Consider the following 20,815-nt stretch of genomic DNA (forward strand, 5'->3'; position numbering starts at 1 on the left):
TTGTTTTGCCACAAGAAGGAGGTTCTGTTCTATATGGTTGGGCTGATCTTCTTCTTTTTCGGTGGACTTTGGTTACTTTGGATCTGAAGTACATACATATGTTTATTCTTCATGAAGAGCTTTTCGAAAAATGAAGGAGTGCGACCAGAACCGAGGAGAGCCAAATTTGTTACTTGAAACTTCTGCAGCTGCATTATGAAATCATCGGGCAAAAACCAGCTCATGGGGTTATATCAAGGGTATTCACTTTGTTGTTCAAATAAAAGAGGGGGAGAGTGCAAGCTTTTCAAGGGAATGAAGTGTCATAAAGTATCAATATCAATATATGTATTAAATTTATTGATGGGTTAGGATAATTCTTGGAAAAAACTTCTTAAGATATGAAATTCACACTTCAAAATGAAAGATTAACACATATTAACATGCCTTGTAAGTTCGTATTTAAATGTATTTTAGGTTATTTTTAAAATATATTTTATGCCATTTTGAGTACCCCTACTACATTACATCTAACAATCTACGCATTGCATTAACTCCCTCACCATTCTCCCACCGATTTCCACTCCTGGCCAAATTTGGCCAAAAGTAATCTATCCACAAAAGCTGCATTTCTGGCCGCAGCCTTATATGCAGAACGTCTTAAATGTGTGGCCACAGATTTTGTGTTGTTCCCTGGCTGCCGAGCATGTGTTCGCCATGCCCCCTTTTAAGTTTCCCCGCCCATTTAAGGCCCCTCTCCCACTCTCCTCTCGCAAAGTTCAGTTAAAAGCTGAAAATTGTTTATGCTAATTGCACTTAATTTATGCATGCGTAGAGAGATTCCTGATGAATGTGTGTGCTGCGAGTGTGTGCTAGCAATTGTACAAATGTATCTGCAAGATACATGTTGCGCTTGTCTTGGTTTGTCTCCCTCGCTGGATATTTATTAGTACGCCAAAATTTCCGAGGGGGAGTAAATATTTATTATTCGGCACAATTAAGGCTGGAATGTCCCTTTCGAGACAACGAAAAATAAATGTGGGTAATGTGAGGAGCCATTCGCGGCACATTCCAAGTGCCATTTGCCATTTCCAAAGAGATTCACACACGCAAACTGATCGCCGATAAGTATTATTCATACATATCTAAACTTGGGCAAATGTCAGAAGCGGCGATCTCGTGGCTTAGTCCTGTCGCCATTTAGACGGTGTCTATTTCGGCCAATTAATATGCAGTTAATGGTGCTAACGGTGTGACGTGCTTATTTATAGGCCCGCAGATGCGACTGCAAATGGCAACTGCAGGCGGAAAATGGCAAATGCAACTCAATTCCACCAGCGCCAAATAAATGGTTGCCACTCGCAGCTCAGACATCAGCCTGGCGCCGCAGCACACATTTTGCATGTCAATTCGATGGATTTCGAGGGAGGAGGAGGAGTTTGGGGGATTTTGGGCTGAAAACTATCTGCCGGATTGCATAAGAAAGTCGGGCATTTTCGCTGTTGTCAGGGTGTGGAATAAAGTTCACTCGACTGTCCCAATACATCGACATCTGTCCTGGGAATGCAACTCACTGCGAATAATATTTTATATGCATAAAGTTTAGCTAAGCGAAATGCAGATAGAAATTTGAATGGAAAAAAATATAGAAGAACTTGGGTATATTGAACTAAAGTAAAAAATATTTTTAGGAAATTTTATAAATTTGATATTTAATACGGACTAATTTAACTACAGAAATCTTAGTTTAGAAAGTAGTGCAGTCTTTATAAAATGTTTCCCTTACAAAAGCTAGCTTACATCAATATGAAGTTATTAAATCAGATAAGAGGTATTAGTATTATGTAAACTGTCTGAAATTTAAAAATATATATTCTAGAAGTCTAAGTAAAATGTTTCCCTAAAAACGTTTACCAGTTGAACTGCAACTGAAACTGTCGTACGCTGATAAATTCCCAAATAAAAGAACTAAAAGTTCCAAGTCTGGTGAATAATACACATAAATATGTGACCAAGGAAGTTGTGACAAATTCCTAAGAGAATGCATCTCGACAGCCGAATGCATGAATCAAAATGTTGTATCTCCAATGAACAAGTGGCATTTGCAGTCAGTTTTTTGTATCTGCAAACTGAACCTGAACAAACCGAGCTGAGAAAAAGTATCTGGCAAATGGAGCAATTCAGGTAATCTGAATTGGCAGCCGCACTTTGTTCGCATTGTTCTTACAGTTGCTGTGTGAACTATATATATAGTTACATATATATATATTGAAAGATTGGGACAATTCAGTTTATTGCCTAAGACGAAAGAGGGAAGTTTTCAGCGTTTCCTCACGTAGAGCTGGCTGTTGATAGGTTTTTTTGCCCATCCTCACGCACTTAAAAAACGAACAGTGGCAGCTGTCAATGGGGAGTCGATGTCAGTTCTGTTGTTTCAATCAATTAAAAAATTGCTATACTAATTGTGGCGTGTTTATCGGCTGCTTTTGCTGCCGCTGCTGCAACGCTGACACAATCACTTTAATTGAGCAATTATGCAGTTGCACTCAATTAAATTTCATGCGCCTCTTTTCGGACGACAGCTCAATTAGGGATCCAGAGGACAGAAAATTCGCATCATCCAAGCCAAAGTCAGTGGCTTCCATTGAGACGCTGAAGGTTCAGTGGCACCCAAACAATCTGATTTTATGCAAATCACTGAAGCAAACAGATTACCCCTAAGAGCCACTCCACCGACTGAAGTCAAGTATTCATAATTTCGAATGCTCTAATGAGCTCAAATGTTTGTCCAAATGTTGACAACCCAATTGAGCAGAAAATGTACTCAGTACTCAGCTCCACCAGACAGAGGAAATGGGTAAATGAGGGGGAGACTTTGGGTAAATTTAGTTAGTTATGTGCTTGCCCTCGGTCTTGAGTCATTAATCAACGTCAGAGTTCGGCCCGCATCAAAGTCTGCTAAGCAAATCGAATCCGGCGTATTTAGTCAGCCGTGAAGCATTACCAAACTATTATAAAATTGCCAGAAAAAGAGAAGAAAAAAAGAAAGTTTAAATCGGAAAAGCTTTTCCTAAGCGACAATCGAACTAATGCCAGTTTAATTGGCGTTTAATAGGGTATTTTATATTCCTGCAAGGGGAAATTTTCCATCTTCAATGATGGAAATTCAACTTCTAAAGAGCCATGTTTGGATTACCACTTCAAATACATCCACTCCGCCTCTGCTCAAATCCAATGGAAACTAATTGTATCGATTTTTATTTGCATACTCTGAACTCGAACATCCATAACAATATTTTTTTGGCTATTTTATTTATATTTGCACAGCAGCAGTATAAACATTTCTCTTTATGATTATTTTAATTGAATAAATACAGGCGGCGGCGGCAGTGTGTGACCAAACAGCCAACAAACACCCACCCACCACCCAGCCATTTATCCACTCACCTTCCATTCACTTCTCCCCCCAAAAGCTGCGCAATTTCTCTTCAATTTATTTATTAAATAAACATTTTCCGATTACCTTTATGGATGCTGCTGCTGCTGTTTGGCTTCTCTCTGGCTTGCCATCGTGATTAGTCATGGCTTTTATCTAAAATGTTTTGACTTTAGATAAACAAAAAAAGTAATATAGAAATATATTTAGTAAGAGCTCTTATTGTGAAGTCAAATTGGCTTAATCTTTTCCTGCAAGGTGAGGTTGTCGGATCTATTTAGTCTTTGCATACCTTTCTAAGTAAACCATAACACACACCTGCGGAAAATTTGCATTTAATAATGTATTTTTTTAATGGCCATCAAGCAGGAGAATCTTTAACATCTGTTGACCAGTTGAGTAATTGGTTGGTAGTTGATGGATAAGACAAAAATTCAGTTTTTTTCTTCGCCCCACCTTTTGTTTATTTCTTCATGAATATTTATTCAGCCATCGCTGGAAATTGTTTACATTTTTACTTTAACCAGAAAGAGAGGAGGATAGGCTGACTTTTGTGTTTAGAGAACTTGAACCATGCACTTTGGGTAATTAGCAAGTTTATTTGACCCTGGGCAAAGACCACCGAATTGCTCTAAAAATAGGCCACTGGAAGCTATTTGGTATTTGGCCTGGCCTGAACCGCCTAGAAATGTAAAATCAATAATCATTTAAAATTCAAATGCGAGCAACGCATGAACCGGAAAATGGCGAGCAAGAAAACAGAAAACAGAGAACCCGAAACAGCAACCGGCGAATGCAAATTGGAAAAACAGATAATGAAAAAATCGCAGGAAAAACCAGGGGTGAAGTAGGTTATGCCCTCCATGCTAATGAAATTAAAAATTGATGCTTTGGGGCCAGAGTTTGTAAGGAAATCTAGGCGAAAATGATGCTATGCAAATGTCATTCAATAAATTAAAAAAGAGGCAGAGGGTGCCGATGACGATGCCAAAGCCGATGCCTATTCATTCCTATGCCTGATTGATTTTGCGGCGTTGGCGGTTTAAGTGGAGGACTTTGAGACACTGAGACGCGACAACCACAAGAAAAGCCAAACGCCGCCGCCCGCCAACTCTTGACACGTCTTTTGATAGAGTTGCCAACTTGGAGCACTTGGATCTGGCCAATCTGGCGGATCAGGTCGGCCGACGAGCAGTAGGAGCTGCAACATTTTGCGGTCTTGGTCTGGCCTGGTTGCTCAATCTTCCTGGTTTCAACTGCCGTCAAGCCGTTGACATCAATTAGCTATTAGAAAAGCAGTTCAGAGAAGAAAATTTAAAGATATTTTTTATGAAATGTCAAAATTTAGAGTTAAAGCTAACACCCAAGTTCAGAAAGCTCTTGAAAACTATAATACTTAATTAAACTTTCAGGGGCGTTGTTGGAGAAAACATTTTATGTTTGTAACTTTCTTTCTTCAACCTTTTTCCGCAGTGCACAAATCAACTAGATAGTGAAAAAGCTATCAACATTCGTTAAGGCAAATTATTACATTGCTGGAACATTTTTTCCTTGTTGGAAGTGAAGATAGTTGCTGTCCCCTTTCGAAATCCATCCACTTATCATGTGGGCGTTCTTTTGGTGTCCCGGCGCCATCTGGCGGCTGCCTTTTCCATCTTCCCTCCGGCCATCGGTTCATTAGACGCCGCTCAATTTATTTCTCCTTTACACGCCAATTAATCAGATTATGTCAAAATGTGTCACTGGGTTAATGCAAATATATTACGATGGCCATCCAACCATCCAGCCATCCAACCATCGAGGCATAGACTCCCGGAGTCTCCACTTTTAGCCCCAGGTCGTCTCCCAATCGAATCGATTCGGATGTCTGGCTCTTGGGTGAAAGAGAGGCGGCTTTAAAGCATTGCGTCTGCCATTCGCATTTGGTTGTTTGGAAAGCGCTTAGATCCACTTAATTAGTGAACTGCAGCCAACAAAAATAAAGCGGGGGAAAATGCACTCGCACAGTCGTAGAAAATCACATTTAAGCTGATTTAGTCTGGGCGAGAAAGGTGGAGGAGGGGAAAATAAATCAGGAAATGGAAAATAGATTTGTGTACCTCAATTGGGTTTCGAAATGGAAGCATGGAAAATCTGCTCATCCCCTGCATTGCATTTATAAATGGTTTAATTTTCAAAGGAAGAGGAGGATATTAATGTTGCAATGGCAGCATTGACAAGTTTAAGTTAAAAAAAAAATGTACTTAATGATTTGTATTGCACTTTTAAACATCATCAACTAAATTTTAAGGTTTTTACCTGCTCGGATAGACAAAAACCCTATCATTTTCAGATTTGTCTGTGTAATACCCTCCCGAAACAAAGCAATCTGTCATCTCTTAGCTATCCAGTTACCTTGACGACTGAAACAGAAAACTTCAATGGAAAATCACATTGAGAACAATGTAACATCGCAGCAACTTCATCAGATCCACAGCCTTTACCTTTTCTGTTTTCTGTTTTTCCACTCCGAATTCCCCCCTCCGGCGGAACTTGTTCATTTGGCATTCAGCAGAAAAGTCATTAGGTGACACACCCACCTACAGAAATTCCCCCAAAATAGATTCCAGCATATTTATCATTATTTTTTGCTGCTTCACTTTTTTGTCTCCGAATAAAGAGGGAACAATCATGTAAAGCTGGGCTTGGTTTTGGTGCAAAAAAAAAAAAAAATCTGAGACAAAAAGCATAAAAAATCGAGTAAGGGGAGGGCATCTGTCAGTGCTTAATCACGCATATCACCCAACTTTCCGAGTGCTCTGAGATCCAACTTGTTTGTTTTTCGGTTTCCAGTTTTTTGCATTTTTGAATACAGTTTTGTTTTGTATTTTGTATTTTTTGGGCGTGTTTTGTCTCGCCTCATTGAAGGCGGCGCACGGAAGTTGGCACCGCAACGGAAATTGAGCCATCAAAAATAATGTATAACCAAATATATATGATAAATATATGCATATCTGCATACACCCAGGCATACAAATTCAGGTGCTCGACTTTCGCTTTTGGGGGCTGAGCTTGTCTCTCTCGCTCTTTTTCTGAGACTGTAAAAGAAGAGTTGTAAAAATACTTTACAACTCATTAAAAATTATTATTGTTTCTGCATAAAGATGATGCTGATGATGTCGGCCAGGATGAGCCAGTCCTTAGGGCTTTTTTGTTTTTCAGACCCTTGCGTAGGTGTCAATCGCGATCCCTTTTTCCGCTGCTCTTAAAGTTATTACAAAACAGAAATTCGGGCTAACATTTTGCGGCAACATTTTTGATGAAATTGGATGGTAAGTGAGTAAGTGAGAAGACTGGGGTTGAGAAGATGGCAAAGGTTAAAACTCGTTTTATTCTTATTACAGTTGAAAAGTTTGTACTTAAGGCAGCTCTTAGTTCCCACGAATTTTCCGGGTAAAAGGTTATGCAAAGTTTCTGCCTCAAAAGGCCTTAAAGGTTCTGGAAATGAGCAGCCGGGTTATTCGGGGTGCTTCCCAGAATGTTTAATTCAATTTGTTGAACTAATATTACCATCGGGCGATGGTTGCAGAGGAAAATGTTGATTACAGCCAGCTGGTGGCCAAAGAGATTGGAATGGGGAAACGATGTGATAAAGATAACAGGTCTTCGATTCGCTTAATCGCTTGATGGGTTAATATCAAAGCGGAAGTGGATTCATTCCATAAATTGACCAGATTTTTAAATGAGACCTGAAAAATCATGTTTAAAGTGTGTTTGGTTTATCGCCGAACATTTTCTTTTGCATTTACACAATCATGGGAAATTCTGTTCATGTTTTATTCAGGTTTTAAATTCTTTTTCACTGATATTTCTTTGATAATTATGTTGTCTTGATTAACTTGGTTATATTAAGCATAATGGTCCACCATTTCCGTGAGTTAAGAAATTTAAAAATGATTTCCTTACTACATTATACCATTTTGTTCATGTTCAAAACAAGATAGGAAAAAATACTTTAAATGAAAACAATGGTGAATTTCCGGCACAGCATTTTATCCCAGACTCCCAATCGATGGAATGTGTTTATGTCCCTTATCGGTAACATAACTCACCGTCCACCATTACTCCATGTTTGTTCAACAATTTCGCTAAACGTTTTACAGGCCAAAAAGGAAGTTAAATGGGCGAAACCCAAGCGCCGTTTTCTGCTGAGTGCCGAGCAGCCAATTCAATGCACTTTATTAATGGCATCCATGACTTGGCCTTGACTTTGCTTTCGGGGATTCCTCACTGTACCCATCCCAATCCCTCTCCTCCATTGACAAAAGGGCGACAATAAACCCCACAAAAAGCCAGCCATATCCTGCAGTGATCTCCCGTTTTCCCCCCACTTTTCCTTGTCTGCTGCAGTTGCACTTAATTTTATCTATTATCCTCCATTTTTGTCATTGTCTAAGGAAAATGAAGATTCAAAGCCATAAACGGGCGGACATGTGTGTGTGAGTGAGTGTGTGTGTGAGCCATCAATGGCAAGGCAAAAGTTGCCTGCATGCTTTTGCTTTTGGCTTTGAGCCTTTGGGCCATTGTTGTTGGCCAAGAGGATGGGGATAGGATCTTTATCCTGGCAGCAGGTGTGCCAGTGAAAATTCTACTCCTGCTACTGCTGCTCATGCTGCTGGCAGGTTGGTTGGAAAATGTGATAAAATGATTATAAAATAATTTTCACAAACAATGGCCAGCAGACACACACTCTGACTCACGTTTCTCCATTGGTTAGGATACGTGCAAAAATGTTCTAACTACAACTTTTAGCCAAGCCAGCCAACCGCCGGTTGGTCAACTCTTCTAATTGAATAGATTATACGGGGTCAGGTCTTTAATGGCTGCCAACCTCAAAGTTTGAACTAATTTCATTCGGTTTCTCGTGCTCCTTTGTAGCTGTCATAAGCGAATCTCTCATAACATTTTACTAGTGCCATAAATATTCGCATATTATGCTCCCCACACACCCCCAACTGCATTTATTATTAATCCAAATGCGTGGCCATAAAATGCTGTGAAAATTACTTTTCCTTGCTGGCAGCAGGATAGAGACTTTTCATGGCTATAAAAGGCAAGAAACCTTAAAGTGGAAATGTGGTACTGTTGTTGAATGGGATGATGAGGAAAAGCCAAGTCGATTAATTGCATTGAGAGAGGACCACAAGCGAAAACTTCAACCACCACCCACTCGGCAGGAAAGCCAGAAAGAAACATTTGTATCTGGCCAATAAACATGTCTTAAAGCTCTCCTGACAGTCCACAGTTTGAACCAGTTTAGCTGCCCTGCCACAGATGCAGATACTCAGATACAGAGCCCCAATTTGTGCGAATGCGTAGAGCAACCAATTTGAGGCAAATTGCCATAACGAAGCTATGTATGTGGCTCCAAAAGTCTGAAAAGGTGAATAGAATGGAGGGTTTTTCGGTTAGGGGGATCAGAAGGAGTTGTGCGGTGGAAAAGCAGCTGATGCAGTTCACATTTGCAACTTTATTTATCGCAAGGAAAACATCTTGTAAATTTTCCACGTTATTTTCGCCTGTGGCCATGTTCGTTCTGTGCGGAAAATTCAACACAATTGAATCCAAAGCGTTTCTCTCCACCCACCACCAACCGAGAAAAGCCAAGTCGAAATTGATATGAAAATTCGTTTTAACCCAGCGAGCCTTCAATGCCACGCCCAACGCCCCAGGGCAGGACTCTCTATTCCCGATCCTTCCTTCCTTCCTTTACTTGCCTTGTTTTGATCATTTGCCTGTGATAAATTGTTCCATGTCGCTTGGCACTCTTGACTTTTATTGCTGGCCATGGGCAAGTCCACAAGTCTGGCCATCAAAAAGTCTTTGGCCATGCGCCTTTTTTTATACTTTTTTTTGTTTGGCTCCTAAGCTATATAGTTGCATTTGAAACTGGGTAACTTGCCCAAATGCACTGCCAAGTTGGCTTTGTCAGTCGGTTTGAGTTTATTTGCCGCGCGACAAGTTTGTGCAAATACAAATTTGATATCATTTTTCAACGCCAATTCCAGGCATCCTTTTAGATATAACATATATATGTTCATTCTGGCATATGTTTGGCGCCCTGAAATGCACTGACATTTGGGGGCGTGGCCTCGAAGGAGTGACTTTTGTGGTTTCAATTTTGCCGCATGACGCATGAAATTTCCGCTCCTTTTTTTTGTGCGTTTTTCTATTTCTTTAGAGTTTTCGAGAGTCACAAAAAAATGTGCAAAAAAATATTAAATTGAAATCGGTGTTCTTTATTGATTGGTTTTGATTTGGGTTAGGCAAGTGAAAGGAATTTGATTTTCATGGCATTTTAAACGACTTACTTGGCCTGAATGACAAATTGCAGGCAAATTGGATTGGTTTGAAAGGGTTTTTAGGGGAAATCAGTAAAAAGTTCTCTTCTTTCTATCAATTAAGTCAAACAACTTAATCAGCCTTATCTGTGATATCACTTAAGGCATTTGCATATCCCATTAAAGACATTAACGAAACGCAACGCCCACACATTTTCCCTTTTGTTTATCATTTGTATGGATTTGACAATCGAAAAACAAGAGTCACAACTGGAAAATTATTCATGGTCGGCCACTCAGAACTAGATGGGGAATATTCGCTCTTTCCCAGGGAAAATGCATAAACCAAACAGAGCGAGACCAGCTAAACAAAAGCCCAGCACTGAGGGTCGCATAATGCACTTTTGCTTTCTTTTTTTTTTTTTGTTTTTTGTTGTATTTTTTTATGGTTTTTCTTTTTTTGTTGTTGAACTTTTTTGTGTGGGTCTCGTTTTTTGCTTCTTTTCCTGCTCTTTTTCCAGCTGAAATTTCCGGTTGGGCTTTTGTGTAATCCGGCAGAGACGCGGCTTTGCATGATTCGGATTCTTATTTGTTATTTGTTGTATGATTTTTTTTTCAGAGTTGAATGACTCTCTCAGCGGCCTGCTCAAAAATTCTGGGCACTCAGGGCCTGAATTCCGCTGGAGCGTCGGTTCAATCAAATTGCAATTATCGTAAGCACGTGGTTGAGCTTGTGGTCCTCCAGTCCATGGGTGCGGGTGCCTGTTTCTCAGAGGTGATCTACGATTCGTGACGCTTTTGATTTATGTTGAACCATTTACACAGCGATATTTCGATCCATGACTCAGCAATCGAGTTCTGGATTTCTTTCTATATCTCTTGGTTGGGTTCACAAAGCGTGCAATGATATGAATGTGACCGCAGGGCTTTCTATTTCTTTAAAGATCTTTCCAATCTCAGCTGGCCAACTTAATTAGTTTGGTTGTTGATAAACAAAAGACGAGCAGGTAAACGGATTAATGTTTCGGTACCTTTCAAGACTCCCTACGGTTTCTCACTTTGGTGATTTATTGGGGTTTATATTTGGCTTTTGGTTTCTTTTAGCCAGTAAAATAGTTGGATGCCAGACATGTGCTGAGCATTGTGGATTAGTTTCGCCAAAAACTGAAAGTGAAAATATACACACTTTTGATTTGCTCACTTGATAAAATTCAAATTCGTTTTCAGATTGTGTTACGAATGATTAAACGGTTGAGCTGAGCTCAATCACTGTTTGTGTATTTGAATATTGCATTGTTTCACTTTTAGCCGTGCTCGCCTGGGGAATTTTCTTCAATCTGTTGCATTTCAATTACTGGCAAATGGCTTCTTTAGCATCCTTTTTGGCTGCCAATCTGAAAATATTTGCATTTCCAAAGGCAATAACAAATGCATTCCGTCACACACACACACATCAGCGTCACATTCTATCAATATCAATTCATATTCAGATATATATATATAGGGAAATTTTGTATGCAAGTCAACGCAGAATGTTATCTCTCTGGACGTAGTGAGGAAAAAAGTGAAAATTATAATGAAATGCATTGGCATTTCCCTCACGTACCCACAAAGTACATCAATCAAATTGAAATGCTACCATCATGCCGGCGTTGCTTTTCAATATTTCGTAATGCATTTAACCATGTTAATAGCAAAAAGTAATGCAATAAATATTGAATATTGTTATTTCTGCGTGATATTTTTCCCTTATTTTCGCTCGTGCTGTAAACAATTTCTGTATTTTCCATGCGCCAATATATTCCAATTAGAGTGCAGTTGGCTTTGGAGATGGCAGCGTGATATGTTTTTCATACGATACGCACGAATCACGAACTCGATGTTTAAAGTTATTAACTATATGCACGAATATATCTTAACCAGTAATGTATCTGAAGATCTCTCTTTGTTTGCCGTAACACAAAATCGTGATAAGATAAAAATATTGTAAAATATTTCGATGTCAGATTTTAAGTCACGCAAACATCTCTTCTTTCCAACAGCATTTTTTGGGCGGCGGAAAACACAACAGAATTTCGAGAAAAATACAAATTTATGCAAAGCCAAAAAGAGAGACGGATGCATCGAAAAGAAAGGGATGGGTAGTGGAATGTTGCTTTAACTAATTAGACACTTGTCATTCGTCGTAATGTTGTAATAAATACCGTTACAATGTCATTACCGGCATTACTCGTTGGCATTTCATTTGCATCACCTTTCTCCCCCCCATCTCTTTCCTTGCCGTTCTGCTTGTCTCTTTCGCACTATCATTCCTTCTTTCTTTCTGTCGCTCTATCCGCGCTTTTCGCCGCACTCACTCATCAACGCGGTGAAGTCTTTGTCAATGGCTTGTTAGTTTACTTGTCTCCACCACTCCTGCCTCCCGCCCCCTTTGGACTTTATTTAAAACTTTGTTTTGCTTTACAGCTTAGAATTTTTAATGAGCTTTCGTCTACCCCATACTCCTTATACCCTCTTTTCCACCAGTAGTAGTTCTTGTTGGTTTTCCGCTTTCCGTTCGGTCATTTTCTTTCGTTCTTGAATGTCATCTATTTTTGAAGCTTGTTCTTTGCACACTTTTTCTGTTGTTTTTTTTTTTTTGGATTTTTCTTTTTTTTGTTTTGTTTTCTTTGGGGTTTAAGCGGGGTCATTGCTTAGTTATAGTCACTTGAGACGGACTTGGCCATAGAGTATAGCCGTATTTAATCTTCCATTGAAACCAAAACCATTTCTCTGGGGTCTCAACGGTTTTAAAAGTCTCAAGAGCAGAAAATGCGCTGGTAGTTTTCATGGTTTGTTTTTAATAGAGAGCACAGTTCATATTCCACAAATTATAAATCTTCAACAAAGATTTTCTAATAAGTATTATTCTTAAACATTTTTCCTTATTTCTTAAAATCTCAGGAATTTCACACATCTTCAACCATATTTCGTCACCTTCTTACGGCCACACAGCCTCCCCTAGTTTGCCCTGAAATATACGATCGTTCCACTAACCTATCCCACTTTTCTTATTGGCTTTTCCCAAACAACCCTCCCCCCCCTGCTCTTCCCTTTTTTCCTCTACCATTCCACTTATCGCACCTTGGCAATGTCATTGGGGTCCAAAAGCAGAACAGAACACAGAACCCTGCTAGAAGACAATAAATATCTTAACTGAAACATTCGAGTTGGCTTATCTGCGTGTAAATATTTCCCAACATAATTTACACACCAACACAGGGGAGAGAGTGAGATAGGCATACATATAGGCAAAGTCGGTCCAACAACAACAGCAACAACAACAATTGTGTAAACAGAATGCAGTCAACCTTTTTGCTTGGCAAACAAACTCCAAGATGTCTGGATAATTAACGCTAGTCAAAAGTTGCTTGATTTCGTGGGGGAGGTGAAGGGCTTGAGCTGGGAATTTTCGGCGTAATTGAGTGGCTTATTGACTTGGGGCATACATATTTGTACTAAGAATTACACACAAACACATATATATATGTATGTATTTGAATCGCTTTTGTCATATTTGCCTAGAAATAAAGAGAGAGAAAACGGAATAATAAACGCAGAATCCTGTCGAACCGGTTTATATAAATAGATAAGCGCATAAAAACAACGTTCATTACGCAAGAATGTGCCCTAAAACGATGCAACCAAGTGCCTAAGTTTGTGTTTTTTGTTGTTCGGGAGGAGCATCAGCGAAAACCTGAAATCTGCATAGAACAAGATTAATTAACTCGCTTCGGCAGACGAGCAGCAGTAGGCAGCAAAATCAGCTCAGAAAGGAGCAGCAGCAAAATCAGCAGGCAAAGCGGCATCAGCAACAAGCAGCAGAAGTTACATCTTTAGCAGCAGCAACATAAACTAAGTCTACAGGAGCTACAATAGCTCGCGAAAGGGCAGAAGCATCAGCAAAATCTGCAACAGGACCGGCAGCACGAGCAGTAATAACAGCAGCAGTACATGCAACATCTTTAGCAGCAGGAATATCATCCTAAACTGTAGCCAAAACAGCAGCAATATCTGCAACAGCAACTGTAGTCGTCTGAAGAAAGTGAATCTCTTTAGCTGAAAACATATTTCAGGATGCGACTCTTCGCCAGCAGTGGACCAGCTGCAACATCGCCAGCGATGGCCCACAGCTCCAGCGATGAGGCAGGTGAAATCATTGAGAATTCTCATACCAGAAGATCAGGACGTTCTGTACTTGAAAGTAGTGGGGGAAAGTCAAGGTCGCTAGAGCGATATTCAGGAGCACCCAAAATCCATCATCAGACATTGGAGTTGCTGCCGCCCTATGCCACGCCCACGTGCAGCACTCGTCGCCGTCTACTTGCCCCTTTTCGCTCTCTGAAACGTCGCAGTCGGAGCAGCAGCAGCAGCAATGAATCGCATCATTTTAGTAACCACCTGAACAATCTGGTGGTGGTTAATGTTGGGGCGGCATCTGCTGGCGGGGGCGTGGCCAAGGCCAAGGCCAGTTCGCAAAGTGGCGACAGTGGCACAGGCGGCACAGAATTGGAGCATGAAATGGAGCACGATGATGATGACGAGGAGGAGGAAGATGAGGAAGAAGGCGAGGATATGGATGAACTGAGCCTCAGTTACTCCCAATTGAGCAGCAGTGGTTGCGATGAAGCCGAAGCTCCACCAGAAGATGATGCCAATGATCGCAGAGCAGCACCAACAACAGTGGCTGCCTGCGTGCAACATGTTGCCGATGAGCGGCGGCGCAACATTCTGTCGCTGTACTCATCCTCGTCGGAGGAGCAGCTCCACTGCCGCCTCGGCGACATCACACTGGTGGATGACACCTACTCCAACTACGATCCACAAAACGAGGCCGAGCGCATGTTCCTCCAGGTTGTGGGAATTTTACGCGATGAGAATGAGGTTTGTGTATTGGCTAACAGTGGTTGGCTGAAATATTGGTCATGCTTAATTTGTAACTTTTTTTCAATCTATAGCTACCCTAAAAAACTATAAACAAATATTATATTTAGGAAAATTTTGTTTTATTAATTTGTGTTTTTTCCTATAAACATTTAACTAATTGATTTAATATGGATATAAATGTAAATACAAAATTTTTAGATAATGTTAAAATCCGATTTAAATCACATGTCTGCCTTTCAAAATACCATCGAAAATCTGTAACCTAGTAAATGATGTAGTTTATTGACTACTCCAATTTTCCAATTAAAGAACAAGAGAAATCATTTTTTAATCTGAATGAATATCCATTTTAATGTATAATTTTAATTAAAAGAATCCTTGGCTGCTCTCTGTTTATCCATCTCTTCTTTTCCATCATTTCCTTTGAAATCTTGATTAATTCCCGCCCGCAGCCATAAAGGATTCGTTTTCGTTGTTGGTCGTGATTTATTTAAGTAGACGTGTCCTTGCTAAAAAAAGGAAATGGCAAGCTGCTAACCGAGTTTTCTTTTCTCTCCGCCTTTTCCCCGTTTTCTTTTTAGCCCAATCCCCTGGCTCTCTTTGAGCGAAACTTTTTCAGTCTCACTTGCAATTTCAATTAATTAATGCAAGCAAGGATTTCCGTTTTCAGCTTCACTGAGCACAAGGGGTAAAATCCCGTCCTCTGTACGAGTGAATAATTTTGGGATGAGCAACAGTTTGATAGGATGATTGATCTAACTGCAGAAGCATTCTGTTCCTGCCCCTCTTTAAATCGCAATTCTCTGAGCAGTCATAGCTTAGCAAAATGTCAATTAAAGTTGGAAATTTCTGCCATTGCTTTGGCATTTACCTCCATTTTACCTTCCTGTGGCAAATACAAAGCATTTTTAATAAGCTCTGTGGGGCACTACCCAACTGCTGCACTACAAGAAAAGTTCCAAGAAAACCTTATTAAACTATATTAATCTTAGACAAAATCAAAAAAACTAACTAAATAAATAAAAAAGATGGGCAACAGAAGAACATTTTCAATTGCCTAATAATACATAATTTTAAAACATAAAAATTAAAACTATGTTGTGATTTTTCCGCCTGTATGTTGCTCTGTGTAATGCCATAGAAAATATGGCGACAGCATTTGCTTTATATATTTAACCAAGTTCCCTGCTCGACAGCCGCAGGTGGAGTGAAGCCAAGGAATTGTTATGGAGTCAAGCGGATGGTATTAAATTACACAGAGTTGCACTTTTTAAGTACACGCCATGGACAAACGCCTCCAACTATGGCCACCCAGCCGCCCATATTCCGTCCCCCTGTTGACTTTTGCAAGGATTCCCTTTGGCAGGGAAAGGCCCACAATGCATGTAGCGTGGACTTTTCTTCGTAGCTTGCTGATTAAACTTTGCCAAGGAGGCAGCTTTAAAAGTGTATTGCCCTCTTATCAGTGCAAGACCTCCCCATCCTCCCGTGCCTTTTTGCACATAATAACTTCGATGGCAAACAGCTTGTCTTGTCTCTTTGTGGCGGCGGCCACTTTGTTGGCTTGTTGCCACTAATTAATGATGGAGGCACCTCCACCATTGCACAGCTATGAATGTCGAAGGGGGATGCAGATATATATATATATTTTTATTGTAAACAACAAATTATTGATTGCCAGCGACAAGTTGGCCACAGCCTTTGGGCGCCTTTGTTGGCTGCGTTTCCCGCTCCGCTAATTAAAAAATAAATAGGAGGCAGCTCAAAGCAGCCGCACACAAAGGTTTCCAACAGGAGTTTGTTCCTTGCAATGCAGTAGGAAATCATTTGTGTGCTTAATTAGCAGAGGAGGTGAACCAAAAAAACTGCGTTTTTCTTTGAGTTTTGTGGGTAAAAGATAATGAGCAGATGGAAAAACCACTGAAGATGATTACAATACTTAAATTTTAAATATTGATACGGAATTTGGAAAGGGAAATATTTAAAATCAACTTTTATAAATAATTTAAATTATTATTATTACTTTTTCTAAAATTCTCAATTCTCAAGTCTGATGTAATACTTTAAAAATACTACAATTTTCCAAAAAAAACTCTTTAACATCACCACTTTTTCTGGAAAGCAAAGATTATTTATTTAATTTTTAAAGGCAAACCAAAATTGCCTGTAGGAAATGCCACAAACAAGTGCTGGCGCAATAAGAATGAAAATGCATGGCTACGACGGGCAGGCAAACACATGGACAAGTGCATTATGGGGCATAAACTCGCCCCGGGAGCCACAAAGAGTTAAAGGCTGGAAAAGCTAAGGCAAAAGTTCCAAATCAAAAACACAAACTCGAAGAAAACTAAATTAAAAAACTACACACAGAAGCCAGAATGGAAAGGACTGGGACGGGGTGGGCTTCAAAAAAGAGAGCTGTGGGAGCCTGGGAAAACTAAATGAAATAATAAAGAAAACGAACAAGGAAGAGTGGGTGGTGGGTGGTAGAGGAAGGAAAGACTGGAGTCCTGGGTGATTCCGGGACTCCTTATTCCTTGCTCCTTGCGGGCTGCATAAACTTTTGCTTTGCCAAGGTAAATGCATTTTGCTTGTTGCATGCAAAACGCCAGGCAATGAAAGTTTCTGTTGCCGGGTTATGGAAATGGAAAATGGTGGAAAGTGGGAAATACGAAATGGGAAGGCGAGAATGGGGAATGGGGTGTCAAGGTAAAAATTGAAAAGCGAAAATGTTCTCAAGGGGTTTTGGAGCGGCGGGACGTAGTGAAAATGGGCCAAATGAAACGTGCGCAGATGTTGCTCCTTTTTCGTCCTGTTGCTCCTTTTTCAACGCTTCCTGCCTTTTCCAGTCTAGAGTTACAAAAGCACCAAATTGGCGCAGCAAAAACTGAAGAAACTGAGAGAGGAGCATGGAGTTTCGGGATACCCCAGTGCATACAAAGGACATAAACGTTAAAGCGCAAGCTGCCTGCTTTTAACTGCTAATGAAGAAGCGACTCTCCGCTCACACACACACTTTAGAAAATCCAAAAAGCCAGCGATGCAAAGGGGCTAAAATGGCTCAGCTGTATCTGATTCGCACATACTTGCCAAAAATCATGTTTAAGATTTACTTAAGTTGATGTTTTAAAGGGATTTCCATTTAAAAACCTCTTTGGAAATGGCACTAAAATAGTTTACAAAACACACAAGCAAGGTATATCCAAAAACAAAGGCAAAAAAATTAACAAATTATGCAAAAAAAAAGTCTAGATAATCGGTCTGGCTAACTAATCCGATTTAAACTATCTATGTACACTAACCGGAATTGATTGGTATTACTCCTTATGTTGCCTGTGGAACAGACTGGCCCAACAGCTTAATCCCCTTAGGATGGGCATTATAATAAGCCGTTACTGCAACGTGAGCTCAACTAAGCTCATAATCATAATTAAATTAAAGTTGAGAAAAGCGCCGGAAGTAGGCAATAAAGGCTGTACGTGGGCTTGCTAAGAAGTTAAATGCATTTTCTTGTCTGCGGAAAATGAAGTCTTATGCACATAATGGGGATATAATATAAGGGATATCAATTCACATTATAACTAACAACCTTATGTAAAGTTCATATAATTCATTAAAGGAGCCATTTTACCCATAACTGATTGGCCATTTTTGTTTGTTCTTACAGAAAATGCGTCAATTCCAGAAGATCCTGGAGGATCTGAGCTCTCGCGTTGCCTTGGCCGAGCAGACAAAAACCTCCTGGCTGCCACCCTCATCCGTGGGCGAGGCCAACGAGCAGATGCAACAGCTGCAGCGCCTAAGGGACAAGATGACGACGGCCAGTGCCCTCCTGGATGATTGCAATGAACAGCAGTCCTTCTTCACCGCCAATCAGGTGCTGGTGCCCACGCCCTGCCTTTCCAAACTGGAAGACTTAAATACGCGGTAAGTAGAGCTTTGATATTGCTTAATTATTTGTATTGTGGTTATACTTGATTGTATAAATTTTATTATTAAACAGCATGAAACTCCTGCAAATCGCGATGGACGAGCGCCAGAAGGTCTTGTGCCAGGCTGGGGCCCAACAAACGCACGAGAATGGGGACGATGGTCGCACCACATCGAACAGCGGCACCATCGGACCTCTGCCTAATCTTGGACAAAGTGTGAAACCGCCCTGGGAGCGAGCCACCACTGCAGCCAATGTGCCTTACTATATCGAGTAAGTAAAAGTAATCCTAAATATAAAAAGAAATTCAAGTTAATTTTAGAATTTTAAAAGCAAAATGAATAAATTTGCAACATTTTTAGAAGGGTAAAAACTCCATTATTTATCTTAACCAATTTTACTATTACAGCCACGAACGTGAGACCACGCACTGGGACCATCCCGAAATGATCGAGCTGATGAAGGGCCTGGCAGATCTCAACGAGATACGCTTCTCCGCCTACAGAACGGCCATGAAACTGCGGATCAGTTCAGAAGCGATTGGGTATGTTAATAATCTCAGTATTAGTATTCTCAACACTAAATATGAAATGCCATATTTTCAATAGCTCTTGATAGGATCAGCATGTCAACTGCCTGCGAATCTTTCGATCGACATGGCCTGCGTGCCCAAAACGACAAGCTTATCGACATACCCGACATGACCACGGTGCTGCATTCGCTCTACGTGACAATCGATAAAATTGATTTGACGCTGATGCTGGACCTGGCCATCAACTGGATCCTGAATGTCTATGACTCCCAGCGCACTGGCCAGATCCGAGTACTGAGCTTCAAGGTTGGGCTGGTTCTCCTCTGCAAAGGTCACCTGGAGGAGAAGTATCGCTACCTTTTCCGTCTGGTCGCAGACACTGACCGACGGGCGGATCAGAGGCGACTAGGACTTCTGCTGCACGATTGTATTCAGGTAAGAAATATAAATTAATATATTAACATTATAATAAATTAATATTTAATTAATTTAGAATATACAAAATCGAAGTTGCTTATTTCCCACCAATTATTTATCAAAGAAAATCTGTTAATTAGATATTTAACATTTCAAATAATTTATTGTAGGTGCCCCGCCAACTAGGTGAAGTTGCCGCCTTTGGAGGCTCTAACATAGAGCCCTCGGTGAGGTCTTGCCTGGAGCAGGCTGGCATCTCGCAGGAGGCCATCGACGGCAACCAGGACATCTCAATTGAGCTGCAACATTTCCTCGGCTGGCTGCAACACGAACCGCAGAGTCTCGTATGGCTTCCCGTGCTCCATCGTCTGGCGGCGGCAGAGGCCGCCAAGCATCAGGCCAAGTGCAACATCTGCAAGGAGTACCCGATCGTGGGCTTCCGCTACAGATGCCTCAAGTGCTTCAACTTCGACATGTGCCAAAAGTGTTTCTTCTTCGGCCGCAATGCCAAGAACCACAAGCTCACGCATCCCATGCACGAGTATTGCACCACTGTGAGTGGAAGGACGACCGCCTTTTGGTTATAAGGAGTTGTTAATTTATTCTATTGCATTTTCCAGACCACATCCACCGAGGACGTTCGTGACTTCACACGCGCCCTGAAGAACAAATTCAAGAGTCGCAAATACTTTAAGAAGCATCCACGTGTTGGCTACCTGCCCGTACAGAGTGTTCTCGAGGGTAAGTTTATAATTCATAAAAATGTTATTCTAATTTAACAAAATTTAATTTAACAAAATTTTCCACAAAACCAGGTGATGCTCTGGAGAGTCCTGCGCCTAGTCCTCAGCACACAACCCATCAGTTGCAGAATGACATGCACTCCCGACTGGAGATGTATGCCTCGAGGCTGGCTCAGGTGGAGTATCGGTGGAACTGGATCCAACTCTACACCAGATAGTGATGACGAGCACCAGCTGATAGCTCAGTATTGCCAGGCCCTGCCCGGAACTTCAAATGGAAGTGCCCCCAAATCGCCTGTTCAAGTGATGGCTGCCATGGATGCAGAACAAAGAGAGGAACTAGAGGCGATTATCCGAGACCTCGAGGAGGAGAATGCCAATCTGCAGGCGGAGTACCAACAACTGTGCAGCAAGCAGCAGAGTGGCACGCCCGAGGACTCCAATGGCATGCAACACTCCAGTTCCAGCATGACGGGTCTTTCTGGCCAGGGCGAGCAAGGACAGGTGAGAATTCAAGCTCATATTTTATAG

The 20,815-nt window shown here is 40.9% G+C and overlaps 1 protein-coding gene across 1 annotated transcript in view; it reads left to right on the forward strand.

Annotated features, from left to right (window-relative positions):
• LOC108117087 (dystrophin, isoforms A/C/F/G/H) overlaps positions 1-20,815 on the forward strand; it is a 143,230-nt gene that overhangs the window by 120,139 nt on the left and 2,276 nt on the right. Inside the window, 9 exon segments of the mRNA XM_017229266.2 lie at positions 18,329-18,588; positions 18,665-18,865; positions 19,002-19,116; positions 19,118-19,136; positions 19,201-19,559; positions 19,712-20,095; positions 20,162-20,282; positions 20,357-20,469; positions 20,471-20,788. Coding sequence (XP_017084755.2) covers positions 18,329-18,588; positions 18,665-18,865; positions 19,002-19,116; positions 19,118-19,136; positions 19,201-19,559; positions 19,712-20,095; positions 20,162-20,282; positions 20,357-20,469; positions 20,471-20,788 — 1,890 coding nt within the window.

The sequence above is a fragment of the Drosophila eugracilis genome, unplaced genomic scaffold, assembly GCF_018153835.1.
Source record: "Drosophila eugracilis isolate 14026-0451.02 unplaced genomic scaffold, ASM1815383v1 contig_440, whole genome shotgun sequence".
Classification (NCBI taxonomy): Eukaryota; Metazoa; Arthropoda; class Insecta; order Diptera; family Drosophilidae; genus Drosophila; species Drosophila eugracilis.